We start from the raw sequence: 18,895 nt of genomic DNA on the forward strand, positions 1-18,895 counted from the left end.
CGTTACCCAAATGCTCCACGACCTGAAGGTCCCAACCGTACAAGACATAAGGAAGGAAAATCACTTGATCTTCGGTTATAACGTTTATAAAGTGGTTGAGGGGCTTGTGCCAGCCCTGCCATGTCATGTCTATTGAAATCCTGTTACTAAAAATAACTTGGTGTAACTCCTAAGACATTCAGTGACTTCCACTCAGTTAACAATATAGAAAGCCAAATGAAAATAAAACTACACTTAACAACTTTTCTAACGCTACCAGTAGCCTTTTCGCAATAATTTAAAAACTACTGAGGATAATTGAGTGAAATTTTCAGGGCAGTTAAAGAAATGTATCAGACAGTGTTTGGTGGAAAACAAACAACAGACATTTCCGTATTTTGAAGATTTTGTATTTTATTCGATGCAACCCCCACTTTACAAAGTCGCAAAATTTATCGGATAAATACAATTACTAATAAAACGAAAGTCAAGGTCCCCAATCTTGAAAAAGTCCTTGGAATGCTAAGAACAAAATTATCAGTAGATTTAATAAACATGTAAATTGTTATCACCATCTTTGTATAACATAAATGTAAAAATATATATCACATGACGCGTGTCATTCCGACACATTGAAAGAAACGTAACAACACGCTGTCCACCTTGTATGACACACTTAACTAAATTGTGTATTTGTACTTAAATTACCATCTTTAAAGCTTTTTTCAGGCTCGATTACATTAAGTATCCAGTGTTTTAGTCATGTACTCTCGGCATTATTTAATACTTGGTATGACCACCATTTGCTTGGATGACCGCCCTGCACCGGCTGCGCATGGACAAGACGTAATTTCGACAAGTGGCCTGAGAAACACGGTTCCACTCCTCCATGACAAACTGTTCCAATTGCCTCAGATTCTGTGAAGCTCTTCTTCTGACAGCCTTACCGACTACATCCCAGATATGCTCAATCGGACTGAGGTCCGGTGAGCGGGATGGCATTGGCAGAACATTTACCCTGTGAGCAGCTAGAACAGCTGCTGTGCGACGTGCTGTGTGGCAAGGTGCCACATCCTGTAACAATCGCATGCCTCTATTATTCCGTATATGAGGAATACAAACGGGAAGCAAAATCTCATTAATGTACCTGTCAGCATTTAAATTACCGTGAATTCTGACGGCAACAGTTTTTGTGTTCATTGACATCCCTCCCCAAATCATTACGGAACCCTCGCCAAATGGTGTCTTTCCGACTATACAGCTATCTCTGAATCGTTCATTTCTCATTCGGTAAATTCGTACACGACCATCTTTATCGTATAAATTAAAGCGTGATTCATCGGTAAATAATACAGCCGCCCAGTCCGCTCTGGTCATTCGTAAGTGACGACGAGCCTAGCGTAAACGGCTTAGTTTGTGCTGATCAGTTAAGATAATCCCATGAAATGGGCGTCTGCAGCGTACACCATTTTCCCTTAACCTTCTACGCACAGTCTGGGCGCTGATAGGGCGTCCATGCGTTCCAACTGTTACCCTCGATGTATCAGTAGCTCGACGTCGCCTGTCTTGAAGATGTGTATTCAGAATGTTTCTGTCCTGATTTCTTGTAGTAACTCGTCCTCTTGGCTGGCGTGGCAGGTCTCGGACAAAGCCTGTCGTTCTGTATTTACGAAGCAAACGTATTACTGATGTGCGGTGCACGTTCAGCATTCTTGCAACCTGAAAATGAGCGAAATTTGCAGGTTTCTGAAAATGGCCTAAGTTATATCTAATATCTTTTTTTTTAAAAAGTCTGATCGAAAACGAAATTATAATGACTGGCAAAAAATAAGTAAACGAACACTTACAACATTGTAACTCGCACCACCTTCAATTAGACCAATCGCTCTTGCTCTTTCTTGGTTTGACAGTTTCGGCATTTCAAAAATATTTCCTAATAACTGATGCAAATGTCAATGTCCATGAATTTAACCGTTTATTTTTAGACTACTTAGAAAGTACATGTATTACTTACCAGTAAGCACAAGTTTCACGTGCACCGCGCCTGTAAAAACGAGTTCTTGGAAAAATAAAATCGATATCCACATAAGCAATTAAACAGTTATTTATCGTTGTTTTTTTTGGGGGGGGGGAATAAATATAAAATCACATTAAAATATAATAATAACAGTGATTATAAAAACGAAATTTAATTTATTATAAATTTGCAAGAATACAGTTAATAATGTGGAGTACTGAATTGTTGGCTTTGAAAAAAGGGTTTCATTGAATAACTAATATAATCTGTTAACTTTTAGACTTATTTTATGGTAAATTTTATATCAAACAATGTCCTCTGTATTAATCTATATTTCCTGAAAATATTATTCAGTTCCTTTCGGTAGTTTTAAAGTTATTGCGAAAATGCTACTGGTAGCGTTAGAAAAGTTGTTAAGTGTATGCTTTGTACCAGTACAGTGAAAGACCATAAAATACAAACATTCATTCTAGAATGAAATTCTGGAATAAACTAGAAGATAATGTTGTATGTGCTACTTCAATCGACAGTTTTAAAACAGCTGCCATCCACCGGGACTACATGTATACTCCCACTCCTTCTCTGCAATGTACCTATTCAGATCCAGATCCAGAAGAGACATACCACAGACCTATAAACCATTGTTTATAGGTCCTTGACTATACATATGATATTTATCAAATTAGATTAATCATTTATGGATAGGCGGTTTGATATTAAATAGCTTACAAGCTCGCGGACAGACAGTTGAAGAGACTGAATGTCTTGTGTGGCAACGTATAGAAATTTGGTTGGCTGTAACCTCACTTTCTGTTTCTGAAAGCTGTTGACTGCCGCTCATTCAAGAAGAGGGAAATCGAGTGTATTGTTTGTTTTTTGGAGCAGTTTTCCTTTCTATACAGTAAATGTTATTATTCGTCTGAAAAGGTGAATGTGCAATGCTAATAAAGACATTTTTCCAAGTTCGAAATTATTTGAATTGATCTAATAATCGCCAGTACTGTCTCGTACGGCTACCAGACAAATCGGCCCCTTACCAAATCGGTCCCTAGCTCAAACGGTTACCTTTTCGGCCCCTTACCAAATCGTCCCCATCCCGTAGACGTTTCGGCCCCTGATTACCGAGACGTTTCGGCCCTTATTTTAATTTTATTTTTTTATATCTAAATACATTGTTTAAGTAAAGAAAATATCTGTACACTTGAAAACATATTTTTATTTTATTTCTAATTATAAGTAAAAAACATGTAATTTCATTTTTTTTTATTTCAAGAGACAAAGCTATATACATGCAAACAAAGATATAGATAAAAATAGATTTAAAGAAAATATCTGTACACTTGAAAACATGTAAAGATTTATTCACGAGATATTTTTATAAGACGAAATAGAGTTGAAGAAGAAATGTTTAAACTTCATTTTTTTTTTAAATAATCTTTAATATTATACATAACTATGTTGCTAATATTATGTATAATGACATGTCCATTGTCTAACATCAGTCTTCACCAAACACCTATCGCCCGCCGTAGATGGCACCAACATTTTTCAGGACTCCTCGCAGGTGACCTTATGCGAATCGTATGAGTCCCACTCATCCATGATCCTGGCGTTGATGTCCCTGTAACGTTTCTCGATATTAGTTATAAATTTTATGAAATTCAGTTATTTATATTCAAATCAGGTAAGGATAAAAAACTATTATTAATCTTATATTGAATACGTATGCAAAACCATCCTGGCTTAAACGGTGTTTTTAGACAGACGGTCTTATGGCGAATTGTCACATTCCACAGAGGTATCAGGCGTTGGAATTGTGACACTTTGTGTTAACCAGCTTATAAATACGTCTACAAGGTTTGTTCCGACTTTCCCAACCGCTAATTCTCACACTTAAAGATTAATACCAATTATCTCTTCGCACCTCAAACAGAATATTATTTCACTTTCTTGATAGTTCAAATGCATTTTAAAAAGAGTAAAACAATATATCCGTACTACGGATATATTGTTTTACTCTTTTTAAAATGCATTTGAACTATCAAGTTGTATCTTGTTTGCAATTCATATCTATAAAACAAACATTATTTCCTAATTATGTTTAGATAAAACACTAATTGTCAAAAAAAATAATTAATAATTATTCTGGAGCAATAGTATACCACATAGATAACAAATTAATGGTTGAAATGTAAAGGCATTTTTAAAAAACGCAACACGTTTAAAACAAATGGTACCCACTTTTAGAAACGATTTAATATATATACTTACGTTGTTTATATTACTCAAATCTTCTTTAATCAACTCTAAATAACATTAACAAATTAAAGAAAATTATTCATTCACACGTCTTTGAATGTCTTTTTCACACCCACAACACTAACAGTTTGCCTTGCAAAAAAAGAACGCATGGTTCAAAGACAAATTTTCTTTGAAGTCTTTAATGATCAATTAATAATTAACAGTTATAACAAATAAACTTTCTTAGATTTTCTAACATTTTATATTAAAAATCAGGGTTAATAGTTATTTAGATTTTAATTATATTTTTATATCAGTCATATCAATGTTTTTCATGCATATCTGTCTATTTGTAAATTTAAAGATTTTATTTACAACTTATTTACAGATCTCATTGACATTTATAAGACGACCTACAATGTTTTTCTTTATACCCAAGATAAAAAATAAAATAAAATTAAGGGGCCGAAATGTCTCTGTTGAAAATCACTAAGGGGCCGAAACGTCTCGAGTCATTTTAATTAAGGGGACGAAATGGCAGGGCCGAAACGTCTTAGGGGCCGATTTGGTAGTAGGCCGATTTGGTAAGGGGCCGATTTGTCTTGCTCCCTCTCGTACTCATCCGTGTTCGAACAATCTCAATTCGTACCACTGAATCTGCTAGTGTTATATATATACAATATGCATTTTCTGTCATAAACTTTGCAGCTACAATGTATTGACTGTACTACTAAGTATGGCTTAGTTATGATCCTGGCTGATATGGAACATAATCTTTTTAACATTTTAATACTTTTATTTTCCACAGTGATTTGAAATTAAAGTGATTGCATTGGGTTTCATTTTCAATATGTTACCTTATAGAAGATATTGCAACTTCAAATTTACTATTTATTGTTTGAAATATACAAAAATAAAGTGGTTAAAATTGAAAGAAATAATTTATGACATTATTTTTGGAAACATCCGTGACTACTAATTTTGGACTAGAACTTGATCCCATTTGTACAGTACTGGTTGGAGAGCAGTAGCTGGCAGTTTTTGCATGTTTTTGAAGATTTTCTCGGTAGATCAAAATGTAACGTAAATAATACTTACATTTTATTAAACTAGGGGTCAAGGTCTACTAACTTTACAATTTTAAAATTTGTGTCGTCACGAAGCCCGTGCCTAATTGGGACCACAAAGGGGGTAATCAATTAGTGCCAATTTACGGATTATGAGAAGCAGTACCCGGCAGTTTTATTTCAGTACCGCTCCTTGACTATAAACCCGATATTTATCGGCTTATTAAGTATAATTTCCCCATAGGGTGCCTCTATTGAACAGGGAAGTAATACTGGTAACCAAGCGCTGGAGTAGTCTCTCTTGAACAACGCGTCTAAAACCACACCATGGAAACATAAATTTTTCAATATGTCTCAATATTGTTTGAAAGCGATTGACGGGCAATATGAAAATATCATTTCAACAGACTTTTTTAAAAATACATTTTGCTGTGATTCATCGACGAATAATCGTTTTTTACCAACAGTTGACTGTCGGTAAATGCTAGTGCTATAATTAGATATGCAAATTTATTCAATTGCGCATGTGCAGTAACATTCACGTGAGCATCCCCCACGAGAAAGTTGGCAAACTTTTTGACATTTCCAATACTTTTTGTAAATAAAATGTTTAAACGTACGCTTTGTGTTGGAATCGATGCAAATGGTGTTGCTTGGATACGGTTCTTTTTTACCATTCTCACCTTTTTTAAGAAGATTTTAAAACAACACGAATAAAAAGCGATTGCTGGCTACTGCTTTCCGCTGGCTACTGCTCTCCAACCAGTAGTGGGCAACCATAGGAAACAAACATGTTGTTTGATTTTAAGTTAAATTTTATGTTTCCATCTGAAGTTCACTGTTCATTAAATACATCAGATATCCGAACTTATCAGGAATGTAGTCTGAAATAAAAGATGTGTTATACAGCATTCTTTTTATACCTAACATATCAAAAATCTGTTAACGTACAATCTCCACTAATGGGGAATTTATCTTTGAAAAAAAAAAGTGTCAGAAATCTACTCTCCAACTAGTAGGCATACCTACTTTTGAATCAAAATTATTTCACTTCCAAAATTATGTTTTACCATCATTGATCAGTGGTCAAAATAACCATAAGCCTGCAAGCCCTGCATTGGTAAAATGCCGGTCAATAGCTATTCATACATGTAGCTAATTTCTTTTTCTGTTATGTCATACCGACTGAAAATAAAATTTGATTTGATTTGATGATTTTTGGGCTGGCTCATATTCTGGATTTTATATAGCATCCTGCAGGGCTTGTTGATTTTTTTTTTCATGCCAAACACTAGTGTAAAGCTTATTCATTCAAAAATTTAATATTGACAACTGTTTCTTATGGCAATTCAGCAAATCCATCTAAAAAGGGTAAACAAATCACAATATTAGGTCTAATTGTTTAGACAAGCTTACTTAATGATGAAATTTTAAATACTTATAGCAAATTCTCAAATTGAAACAAATTCGTCAGTTTTGTTTTACATAATTTTTCATTTAAAGAGTGGGGGTATTGTGAATTTCCTCCCTTTAGAGGTAAATGAGCATTTTATTCACATGAAGCAATACTATTTAAAAGCTCGATTTCTAGCACATTTTACATGCATAATAAAAGTATAGTCCTAATAATTGTATGTTGAAAAGATTTCTGTATGATTCATTATAAGAATCCAATGAATCTATCCTAGGTTGAATGAGCCCCTGTTTCAGTGCTTGCTGCTTTATCAATAAATCTTATGGGTTTAGGTAAATAACAAACATTCTGACCTGTGCAACTGTGACATGCATCTCCAGGGGTGACCCTTTTGTGGAAATCTCAAATTTTCAACTCATACATGAGCATTATTTGCTTTCAGATTGTCAGAAACATGGATATAATCAGCAAATTGCCAATTGTCAGTTTGATTTGGATTATTGCTGCAGGATTTTTGGTAAGATTCAAAATTATGATATTGTTTTATCCTTACCTTAATCTGTTTGACATTGGGAACTTATAATATTATTATATACCTACTTGTTGGTGTAAAGTATAAATCAGCAATTTTAATCCAGTTGCTTTAGATAAATCTTTTTTATTAGGGATGGCAATGAGTAGTAAAATCAGTAATCTAGTACTCAGATGATCTTCCGATCAAGTAATCAAGTAATAGGAAAAACTTGAATTGTTTTTGGGAAGACACTTTCTTATGTTCTCTGTATTATGTGGGTCATCCAGGTATTGGCCATTTCCATCTATGTTTTCATCCTTAAATAAGTGTTGACTTTAAGTCTTATGTACAACATAAAAAAGATTGATTAAAAGAAAAACAAAATGTTGTTTACAAAATGTTGTTTCGTTAATTTAATTTGTGGTTTCTCCTTTTTCATAAACATATCTCACTACAATATGGCACATGCAAAAAAATAAATAGTTTACACATCATCAAATAATCCTGTCATTAAATCAGCATAAGAGCAACACTGCTTGATAAAAAACTGAGCAAAAATTATTGTAGCTTCCGTCTTAAAAAAAAACTGGTCGTCTTTTGCTGGGTCTCCTCTGGCTGTTTCGTTTGGGTTGTTTCAGATTAAAATTGTATGTTTCACCCGCAGATGGTTGAGCATGCTTGTAGTGCCAGTGCCACCATAATAGGTTAACTCTAAAACACAAAGCATTCATTTAAACGTCTGGCTGTCAGCTGCCCGTTACAAGAAAAATATTGACTTTGGACTCTATGAAATACTATTAACCAATCAACATTCATAATTTGCAGGTCAACTTTTAATATTTGGGGTAAAGTATCTAATTGGTAAACAATAGAATTATGTGGGAGATGTTCCGCTATCAAATCTTTGCTTATTGACAAAGTGCAAATTGCAAATTAGGGCCCTTAGTTGACAGTTTGTATAATCTGACAACTGTCATTAAGGTTAATTTGGTCATTAACATACCTAGGAGGGATTCAAGGGCCAGTACATTGTGTCTTGTTGGTGCTAGTACTGTAACATTGTCTGTATATTATGCATTTAGTGAAATTTAAAATAATACCAGTTTTTTTGTTTGTCTTAATCCGAGTACTCAAGTAGTATATTAGTATTTGAGTACTCCAGACAATCGATTTAGTACTGGAGTACTCCAGTTCTCGTTGCCATCCCTATTGTTTAAAGAACAAGAATGCATTACATCTGACTGTTAATTCTTTTTTTTTCAGAATTGTAAGTGTTTTCTGCAAGATGGTTTAAATAAAATAAAATAAAATAGAGCTGTTATTTTAGATGTTTTATTGTTTGTTGTTAAATAACTTACACGTATACTCATTAATGCTGTTATTGAATCATATAATGTATTTCCCCAGGTGTTCATGCTGCTGTTCTTGCTGGGTAACATTAATGCTGTTATTGAATCCTTCAATGTATTTCCCCAGGTGTTCATGCTGCTGTTCTTGCAGGGTAACATTAATGCTGTTATTGAATCCTTCAATGTATTTCCCCAGGTGTTCATGCTGCTGTTCTTGCTGGGTAACATTAATGCTGTTATTGAATCCTTCAATGTATTTCCCCAGGTGTTCATGCTGCTGTTCTTGCTGGGTAACATTAATGCTGTTATTGAATCCTTCAATGTATTTCCCCAGGTGTTCATGCTGCTGTTCTTGCAGGGTAACATTAATGCTGTTATTGAATCCTTCAATGTATTTCCCCAGGTGTTCATGCTGCTGTTCTTGCAGGGTAACATTAATGCTGTTATTGAATCCTTCAATGTATTTCCCCAAGTGTTCATGCTGCTGTTCTTGCAGGGTAACATTAATGCTGTTATTGAATACTTCAATGTATTTCCCCAGGTGTTCATGCTGCTGTTCTTGCAGGGTAACATTAATGCTGTTATTGAATACTTCAATGTATTTCCCCAAGTGTTCATGCTGCTGTTCTTGCAGGGTAACATTAATGCTGTTATTGAATCCTTCAATGTATTTCCCCAGGTGTTCATGCTGCTTTTCTTGCTGGGTATTATTAATGCTGTTATTGAATCCTTTAATGTATTTCCCCAGGTGTTCATGCTGCTGTTCTTGCTGGGTATTATTAATGCTGTTATTGAATCCTTCAATGTATTTCCCCAGGTGTTCATGCTGCTGTTCTTGCTGGGTAACATTAATGCTGTTATTGAATCCTTCAATGTATTTCCCCAGGTGCTCATGCTGCTGTTCTTGCTGGGTATTATTAATGCTGTTATTGAATCCTTCAATGTATTTCCCCAGGTGTTCATGCTGCTTTTCTTGCTGGGTAAGAGGCAAATTATGCGTTTCACCTTGAAGTCAAGACGAGGACCATATGTTTCTGTGGGATCAAATGCCCCAAAAGTATGCTACATTTTCAATGTCTAAAATCTTCGAAAAAGAATTGTGTCTTCTATGTCAAATTTCCTATGAGATGATCTAAAATTAAGGAACGCTTAAAAGCATGCTCTGCATGTGAGGATGTGAACATAACCACTTCTTAAACATTGATTATGTCTATTTCTCATTTAATATTGAAATCTTGAATTTACTTTGGACATAAAATGTATTGTCCTGCACTAAATTTTATGCTATTATATACAATTACAAAGGCAAGTTACCAGTGAACATTGTGATCATGTGTCATTTTTGTAGGTAACAGTTATTACAATATACATATATCTAGGTATGAAACTGTCTAGGACATATCATGCAGATATATATAATGTTTTCTTATCAGTCAATGAGAGCAGAGATAACGCGCCGCCTTGAGCGAGTTCCAGAGATCAAACATGAACCCAAACTGTTGAACCCAACCATTGAGCAGGCTGCAAAGTCATGTAAGACAAGATATGTCTCCATTAATTTTTCGTCCATGTAAGCATATCTGATTCAAAATGGTAAACCAAAAATTGATGAATGATTTTCAGTGATGAGTAAACATAAATCTATCAGTTGCCCTGCCATTGATTGACTATACAGGTAAAACTGAAGTATATTTCAAATGACTGGAAGCCATTTTTTGTGTGTACTATACATTGATCGGTGTCCTTTGTATGACATTCTCTATGTATTAGTTTTACATGTTGGCCATAACTCAAAACCCATTCAAGAAATTGAAAGGAAACTTTGACACAAAATGCCAGTGACAATATGCACATTCTTAGCATGCTCATAACTCTGACTTTTATAATTATTAAGTTATGCCACTTCTTTAAATGAAAATAAAATGGACGAGTGTTCTTGTTTGCTTCACAGCACTTGTTGATCCTAAGTTAATGGCATTGTATGTAGTTATGATACTAGGTACATGAAGTTTAGGAGATATAGAAGAAAAAAACACCTTTAGAATGCCAGATGTTTGTAAAAACCTTCCATCAAAATCTATTACATGGAATGTCTTTTGTAGAAGATCAATAATTTTAAAGATAGAATAAAGATGCATTTTAGTACACTTACATAATTATGTATATTGTCTTATTGAATGACATGTATATTTTGCAGCCAATAACCACTACTACTATCGAATGAAGGCGGTTGATGCTTTCACAAAATTTGGTAAGACATACAATGTTTATAATGCATAATTTGTATTCTACATTCAATTATTTCAAAGAAATTTCTCATTATAAAGCATTTTAAGATAATTCTTCATCAAGTGCACAGAAAAAACAAACATGAATGATGTATAGGTTTCACTTAATGAACAAGTCTATGAATAGGGACTTAAGGAAGGTACAATTTATGTAAATTAAAGAGTAGGTCATGATAAATACAGGCTAAGTTACTGAAACTTAGGTACATTGTATATGACAAAATGCTTTGAAATGTGTTGAAATGCAATGTTTTGTATGTATAGATGAGTGTTTGCGGCAGGATGTACCAGCTGCCTGTCGTCACCCGAAATATAGTATGCGGGACTATCTGACCACGATCTATCCAGTATACCTCTCCACTGCCCCACCAGAGCTCATCAACAGGTTTCTCACACTATACGAACATGCCCGCCACAAACCAGAGGTACATCCAGGCTTCATATTCCTTAATGTCTTGGTTTAGAGACTCTGACTCAGAAATGCAAATTTTGACATGAAACAATCATTTTTCTTTTACAAATGTTACTTACCATAAATCACCGTGTATAGGATAATAGCATAGATAGGATGCTGGCAAAAAAACAACAAGAATCAGTAGTAATAATACATAAATTAGATTTGAGGTTCCATTTATCCTTTTAATATGATAGATTTATTCAAGACATGATTGTAAAACATATGAGAATGCATTATTTCAGTTATTTGAAGAGTCCGAGTATCTGCAGTATGAGCAGGCCTTGGACGAGCTCGTGGAATGGTGAGACTGCTGTCTGCTCTTACATTCTTTTGAGTTTATTTCTCAGTGTAGTTTAGCTTTGTTGATCTGTTTTAACATGCTGGTTAGGAGTGAGTATGAAAGAAATGTATTTTCCGTTTATTTATACTCTTTTGGAAGTTTGCTGGACAAAAACATTCTTAAACATGGTTAAATTTGTGCATTAATATGTTTTTACGTGAAAAGTTTCATGCTACTAGGATAAAAAGATTTTTTGAATACAAGGTACCGATATGTTGTTAACCTAATAGGGCTTAAATGATTTATACAGAACAGCACTTTAACACTCTAACTCCTTAAAAGTTTTAAGGGTGTACTCATTTTAAAAAAAAAACAACACACAAAACAAAACACACGTTATAAAGTTATTATGAGATTAAACTTATTTTCTAAATTCTAGTTTAGAGCAAGGGATAAAAATGAAGAATGAGGCAAACATAGAACAGATGAAGCAGCTGCCAACAGTGGACACAGAAGTGAAGCTGAAGTCCAGTCACAAGGGCATAGGAAAGACTAAGACCTCCATCCCATACAACCACATGACCTCAGACAAGCACTCGAGCCGGGGTCAAACACGGTACAGAACACGCGCCAACAGCAGTGAGCAGGCGGGGCTACTTGAGAGTGCCCCCTCGAGTCAGAGGAGCAGCATCGAGGGGCTTGTCACTGCGCATGATAGCTCCGAAAACGTCCGCCTGGTGGAGGTCAACATGAACACCATGCCTACATGATATCTGTTGGTTTGTGTGGTCATTATTATGGGACAGTTGCAATAATGGGGGTCTTTGAGACAAAAGACATTGGGCATGCCATGCCTGTTTTAAATCAGGAATTGTCGCCCCCTGCTCATATGGGGACATGTGAAAGGAAGTCCAGACTTTTCCCAGTTCATGACTGGTTAAGATTTTCTCATGATAAAAGTGTGTTTTGATTGATTCCAGGTAAGTCTTCTGAGGAATGTGATTGTCAGACAGTTGGAATTTATTATTTATTAATATTATATATAGTTAGCCTTTGTTATAGGTTATGTGTATGTATGTTCATTATTTTCCATGATTACACTCGAGTGTATTCATGGATATTGTGATTATCATTGTCCGGTCCAACATTCTATCTCTTTTTAATAAAACAGTTTTTAACAAATAATTAGATTTTTTAAGATTTTTTAAAAAAAGGATGAATAAGCACTTTCATGGTTGAAAGCTAGTAAAAATCAAAAACCTAAATAAAAAACTGTGGGCCCTGGTGTGTCAAGGGCAAAATCCTGGTTGTTGGTTTTGAAAATTCAGTTTTTGGAAGGTCTTAGAAAGCGTTTTCCAAGTGCTTAGTGCATGGGTAAAAGTTTTCCGGATTTCCGTATTCCCGGAGGGTCGAATTTCCAATTCGTCGAGATCCGTTGAGAAAATTGGGGGGGGGGGGTAGGCTGGGATCTTGTAATATATTTTCCATCGCTTGTTCGATGCTTCGACGTTCGTATAGATCTGCGATAACTTATGTTATTATTGTCTTATCCGAACACTGCGGTATTTTGAAACGACGCTGTGACGTATATTTCACGGAAATAGGCGGGAAAACACGACTTGCTGCTCGACTAATCAAATCGATCGGAAGATTAACGTCATTGAGGAGAATCACGAAAGTTTCCATATATGGTAGACGCGGTCCTTAGTCACAATTATATTCAAAAAAAGGCGCGAGTAGTATTTTGTTTTCAAGTTTGGTCAGCGATGATATCTAAGCAAGCTTAAATCTCAGTTTCAATCTTAAGAAATTCGAATTTAATCTCTCTCGTGGGCTTTCCGTGACAGAAAGCATCAGTTTTCGGGTCATTTCTCCAGAAGTGTGCGTAGATCGTAGCCTTTGCAATACGTCATGTGCTATTTTAAGCATTTTCCATATAAAGTAATCCTCTACTTCCGATACCGAAAAACTTACAACAGGCCTATCAAAAATAACCGCAAACTTGCTGAGTTTGCTTTGGCAATGACAGAGAGGTAGATTTAGGTCTCAATAGCGGTAGTTTGTGTTCAAAAGCGGTAGAATTTCTAATTTCTTAAATTTTCAGACAAAAACAATGACAGAAACAATGTAAACAAAAACTTGATATTTGTTACTATTTTTAGATTTTTGGAAAATACCCATTAAATACGTCATGGTTGAGACTTGTCAAGTACCAGTGTTTTTGATTGAGACACAGAAGAAATATTACCTCTGACTTGTAAAAACAAGTTTATTATCAGAAGTGCTGCTAAAAAAATCAAATCAGACTGCCAAAACAGGTCGGAGTGTAAGTGCAGACGACTGCAGTACTGTATATGTCAACTTTACCCCCAAAATGTCGTAAAATTTTATACACTGTAGATAATTTATAACACCTTAGTAATGTTGTTTTCTTTATGTTTTGACAGTTTTATGATGTCTTTGATATTTACAAAAATGCTGATTAGTAGGATGCCAATTAACAAGAATGATTAATGGTCTTTTGTACCGTACCGGTAACTTAGCAACGATCTCGGCCGAAGTGCGAAGTGATTTGACAAGTTGCTTATTGCATCATGTTCTTTAAAGTGACAGATTAATATGGTATTTTAGCATGGTTAATTTTGAGGTTTTTAAAATAAAATTAGTAAATCATGATTACTGGCTTGCTTATGCAAGATATTCTTCAGTATGTAGTGTCACATGTATATCAGTATACTTATTCATTGTCATATTTGTCTGAAAAACCTTATTCCAATACTCCTCATTATTTAAAATTAAAGCCTGGAAAAGGCATTTCATATCCACTGACCAAGGCTTTGCCCCCAGCATTTTTCAGGATTTTCAAAATTCTCAACTTTTACCCATGTTAGTGGATGAGTTCTAAACCAATCATTCATGTCAGTTTTCTCTTACCTAGTGTGCAGTAAAACATAAATACCAATGAAAAGTATACAGAGTCCTGTTTGTGTTGACCAGTAATTTGGAATGAGAAAGTTCTGCTGGGATACAGTTAGGAATAGGTTATTTTGAGATTATCTATCTCTCGAAATGACCCAGCATGTTATTGTTGAAATTAGGTATACAAGTCCAATTATGATTCATATCAATTTTATTTATTGATGACATCATCAAAAGTAACATCAATAGATAAATAGTAGGTGTACACACAATAATTGTAGTACTATGCATTGAGCATACACTCTTATCATAATAATTATTATTGTATCTAAAATACTATCAGTTAAACAATACTATGTACAACATCAATTTTTAGCTCAACCTATTCGAAGAATAAGGAGAGCTATACTACTCACCCAAGCGTCAGTGTTGGCATTGGCGTCACACCTTGGTTAAGGTTTTGCGTGTAAGCACACTTCGGTTAATATCTCAGCAACAACTGGAGGTATTGCATTGAGACCTTATACAATGGTACTCAACCATCCAACTACTTAATTAACCAAGTTAGATAACTCTACTTTGCATTTATGCAAATAATAGGCCTTTATTATTTGACTTAGACATTCTGGATAAGGTTTTGCATGTAATCACACATAGGATAATATCTCAGCAACTACTTGATGTATTGCATTGAGACTTTATACAATGGTACTTAACCATCCAATCTACTTAAATAACCGAGTAAGATAACTCTAGTTTGCATTTAATTCAAATAATGGCCCCTTTTTTATTCGACAGAAATTCTGGTTAAAGGGGCAACAGGACTATATAAACCTCCAGGTGGCGCTGGGGCAAGCTTTTGTATAATTTTATGCATGTTTCACATCAGGGACACTTTTTCCAAATTTATGCAATGCTTACAAAAAGTTTAGACGTGAAACTTTGCAGGCATGTAGAATGAAGGTTAAACAAATAACAAATCCTTAATTTGTTTTTGAAACATTACTAGAAACATGACTTTGAGAAAAAAATCCAATTGTCAGATTGAAAATTTGAATTTGCCGGGGGAGTGGCAAATTGGTGTTCTGGGGGTTATGATCTCTCTGTTGTAAACATTACCACTTGTGGTGTTTACATCCATGGCAGCTTGCTTGTAGCAGACGACATGCCTCACTATCAAATACTGTAGTAACAAAAGTGAACAAACCTTGATAAATTTTTATTCCACCTGCATATCCCAAAATTATTGATAGATATCATCAGCTTCATATGCTACATTTTAGTCTAATTGTTTTATATGATATAAACACTTTTTCCTTTTGAAGCGTTACGTAATTAATAAGTCTGGTGAATCTTTCCCAGGTTTAAATATGTAACATTGTTTTCATATTTGTCGTTTTAAAAAAATAATTATGAACCTCATTGCTTAAATGTTAGTTGCTCCTTCGCTTTTCATTACAAATGTTTATATCCCAGCCAGGTAAAGTGAATATCTCCTATTGTTCTTCAGTCATGTAAACTATATATATATATATATATATATATATATATATATCTTTGTCCTGATTATTTTGTTCCATATTTTGAGTCTTCTTATTCTGCCCAAAGTTATTATTTTAAAGGAAGGCAGTACCTAGTTCCATGTCTTGCAAATGTTCATGTATAACTGTGTTTGAGTTCCCTCCTTTGTGACTCAAAATGTGCATTTGATTTCCAGTTATCAATACACAAACCAGATTCCAGCCAGTGACATTTAATTACCAATTTAAGGTGTCAACACTATCTGAATTGTTTCCTTGTTGAACTCGTTTACAATACGGTTAATTTGTACTAGGGTTGTGGATGCATTCAATAAAGCATTATTATTGTATGTTGACAAAATAATTCGTTTTGGATTCCAGACTGAGAATAAACCTTGCTATTTTGGACTGGAATGAGAATGTTGATTCTAAACATTTGAGAGGGATGTCCCATACAGAAAAAAGATTTAGTCGAAATAACAAAATGCCAGTCAGGAACAAGAAAACAATTATTTCAAAGAAAACATATATTAAAGATTGCTTGATCATCTTCATTTCATATGGAAGATAGTAGTGTGGGGAAATATACGTCTGCTCTGATCAGCCCTGTTTGTACATTTCTCTTGTGTGTGCTAAAGATAGAACACTTGAGTTTAACAGACAGGTACATAGCTGAGGGAATTTACAATAAGCCACTCCCCATTTACTCGCTTATGGCCCAGTTACACAGAAGGTCGGTCCCCAATCGGTCATTTTACTCGCTGTTTTGATCGGTTGTCATGCGTGATTTTAGTTCTGGTTTTCTGTGTAACTGGCTATCGGCGATGGACAACTGTTCAATCGATTAAAAAAACATTTCATGTGTTGCTGGTAGGTGGCCAAAAGTTACTCAAACGGGGTTGGATCGGTGATAAGGATGTTTTCATCGATAAAAATGCTAAAATACTATCGGTTTTTATCGTTTGTAAATCGGAGCTAATCGGAGCTAAATCGGGCGTACCGCTGAATAATCGGTGTTTGATAGCTAGTCATCAGTGGTTAAACACTTTCCATCTGATATAGCCGGTGATTCACATGTGGTCATCTTTGTCCGATCGGCGATATCGGTAATTAATAGCTTGCATATCTCTTGATATAGGTTGCTGTCGGTTCTTTTATTAAAACAACATGTTTAAGTGATGAGAACCGATGATTTATTTGCAGTTGAGTACTTGACCGAATAACATCATGGAGAATGGCAGAGCCATCCAGCAATTCGGTGTCATATTGCAGCAGCAGGCAATTCTCAATGTCAGATATGCTATTCAACTCGTTCAGCAGCCCATAGCTGTTCATAGACGCCGCCGAAGAAGACAAAGGAGATGGTGGACCAGGCCCTGGTTAACCCAGGAGAGAAGGCTTCAATTTGGACAGTATAGCACCATTATTGCAGAGTTGCGGGAAGGGGACACCAACTCCTTCAAGAACTATATGAGGATGACACCGGAAATGTTCGACGAGCTTCTGCAACGCCTCGCGCCCAGACTTCAGAAGTCGGACACCCACTGGAGAAAAGCCCAAGATCCCGGATTGAAGCTGGCGGTAACACTACGGCACCTAGCAGCAGGGGATTCCTACCCTTCCCTCTCTTATGATTTTAGGGTGGCTAGTTCAACAATTTCCCTCTTTATCCCAGAAGTCTGCGAGGCCATAGTACAATCATATAGCGAAGATGTCATCCCTATCCCCAATACACCTGAAGAATGGAGGCCAATAGCTGAAGAGTTTGAAAGGAGGTGGAATGTCCCTCATGCATGTGGAGCTCTTGATGGCAAACACATTGCTCTGAGGAAGCCCCGTAGATCCGGCTCTGAATACTACAACTATAAAGGATTTTTCTCAATTGTGCTCATGGCTCTTGTTGATGCCAACTACAGGTTTCTGTGGATAGACGTCGGAGGTCATGGGCACATGTCAGATGCCCAGATATATAACAATTCAGAGCTCAGTGAGATGCTAGAAGATGGAACCATTGGCTTTCCACCTCCAGAACCTCTTCCAAATGATGACCGTGATATGCCTTACTTCATTCTTGGTGACGATGCTTTTGGGTTAAGGACCTATTTGATGAAGCCCTTTGGAAGACGCGGCCTGGAAAGGGAGAAGCTCATAACCAATTACCGGCTATCTAGAGGAAGAAGAGTGGTCGAAAATGCATTTGGCATCCTGGCGGCCAGATTCAGAGTGCTTCTCACAACTATGCAGCAAACACCGGAAATTGCTGCAACCATAGTTGAATCGTGTGTGTGCTTGCACAATCTAATGAGGATTAGGTATCCCGGCCTACAACAAGCTCAACTGGACCAAGAGGATGACCAGCATAACCTTGTTCCTGGAGCCTGGAGAACGAATGAGATGCTGACTGCAATCCAGCAAGTAAGGGGCCATAATCGTGACGCAACCGACGCCAAACAGCAGAGGGAGTACTTATCCAAGTACTTTAATAGTGCAGCCGGGTCTGTGCCTTGGCAAGACAGAATGGTAAACTAGCCACAAGATAGTTTATAGTGAGATGACAGGACAGAAACAATATTCATACCTGAAATGACATTTGATTGTAGAGATCTTTTATCATATTGTACTGTTTTGTTTGTAAGTTAACAGCTGAAACTGTTTTGTTTGCAAGTTAACAGCTGAAACTGTTTTGTGCTACTTGATTTTAATAATAAAAACACAATTTGCCATTTACGTTGTTCATAGATTGTTATATCATTTAACCTGAGCTACACTTATTTAATTAAGGAATGAAGATAAAAACTTTACGTTTTCATAGAAGTATGAAAAAAAAACTGATCACATACTATGAAACCG

The 18,895-nt window shown here is 35.6% G+C and overlaps 2 protein-coding genes across 3 annotated transcripts; both read left to right on the plus strand.

Annotated features, from left to right (window-relative positions):
• Nucleotides 1-2,820: 2,820 nt before the first annotated feature.
• LOC128229033 (protein C1orf43 homolog) lies at nt 2,821-13,002 on the plus strand. Of its 2 annotated transcripts, none has more exons than XM_052940674.1 (8): nt 2,821-2,923; nt 7,161-7,235; nt 9,537-9,638; nt 10,015-10,114; nt 10,779-10,832; nt 11,134-11,294; nt 11,569-11,627; nt 12,046-13,002. In XM_052940674.1, exons 2-8 carry the CDS (start codon nt 7,173-7,175, stop codon nt 12,374-12,376), a joined length of 870 nt encoding a protein of 289 aa, XP_052796634.1. In that variant the 5' UTR covers nt 2,821-2,923; nt 7,161-7,172; the 3' UTR covers nt 12,377-13,002. The 2 variants fall into 2 exon arrangements, with proteins under 2 accessions (XP_052796634.1, XP_052796635.1); XM_052940675.1 differs by having other exon boundaries at nt 2,866-2,897.
• A 4,270-nt stretch (nt 13,003-17,272) lies between these two features.
• On the plus strand, nt 17,273-18,574 carry LOC128226239 (putative nuclease HARBI1). Its single transcript, XM_052936126.1, has one exon. It carries the CDS (start codon nt 17,273-17,275, stop codon nt 18,572-18,574), a length of 1,302 nt encoding a protein of 433 aa, XP_052792086.1.
• The last annotated feature ends 321 nt before the right edge of the window (nt 18,575-18,895 follow it).

The sequence above is a fragment of the Mya arenaria genome, chromosome 3 (assembly GCF_026914265.1).
Source record: "Mya arenaria isolate MELC-2E11 chromosome 3, ASM2691426v1".
NCBI lineage: Eukaryota > Metazoa > Mollusca > Bivalvia > Myida > Myidae > Mya > Mya arenaria.

What these genes read in the sequence shown, in the direction of transcription:
- LOC128229033 (XM_052940674.1), top strand. Translation starts at nt 7,173, where the DNA reads ATGGATATAATCAGCAAATTGCCAATTGTCAGTTTGATTTGGATTATT. An exon ending in TGAGCAGGCTGCAAAGTCAT is followed by an intron (nt 10,115 to 10,778) that starts GTAAGACAAGAT and finishes TATATTTTGCAG; the next exon opens with CCAATAACCACTACTACTAT. An exon ending in TTGGACGAGCTCGTGGAATG is followed by an intron (nt 11,628 to 12,045) that starts GTGAGACTGCTG and finishes TCTAAATTCTAG; the next exon opens with TTTAGAGCAAGGGATAAAAA.
- LOC128226239 (XM_052936126.1), top strand. Translation starts at nt 17,273, where the DNA reads ATGGAGAATGGCAGAGCCATCCAGCAATTCGGTGTCATATTGCAGCAG.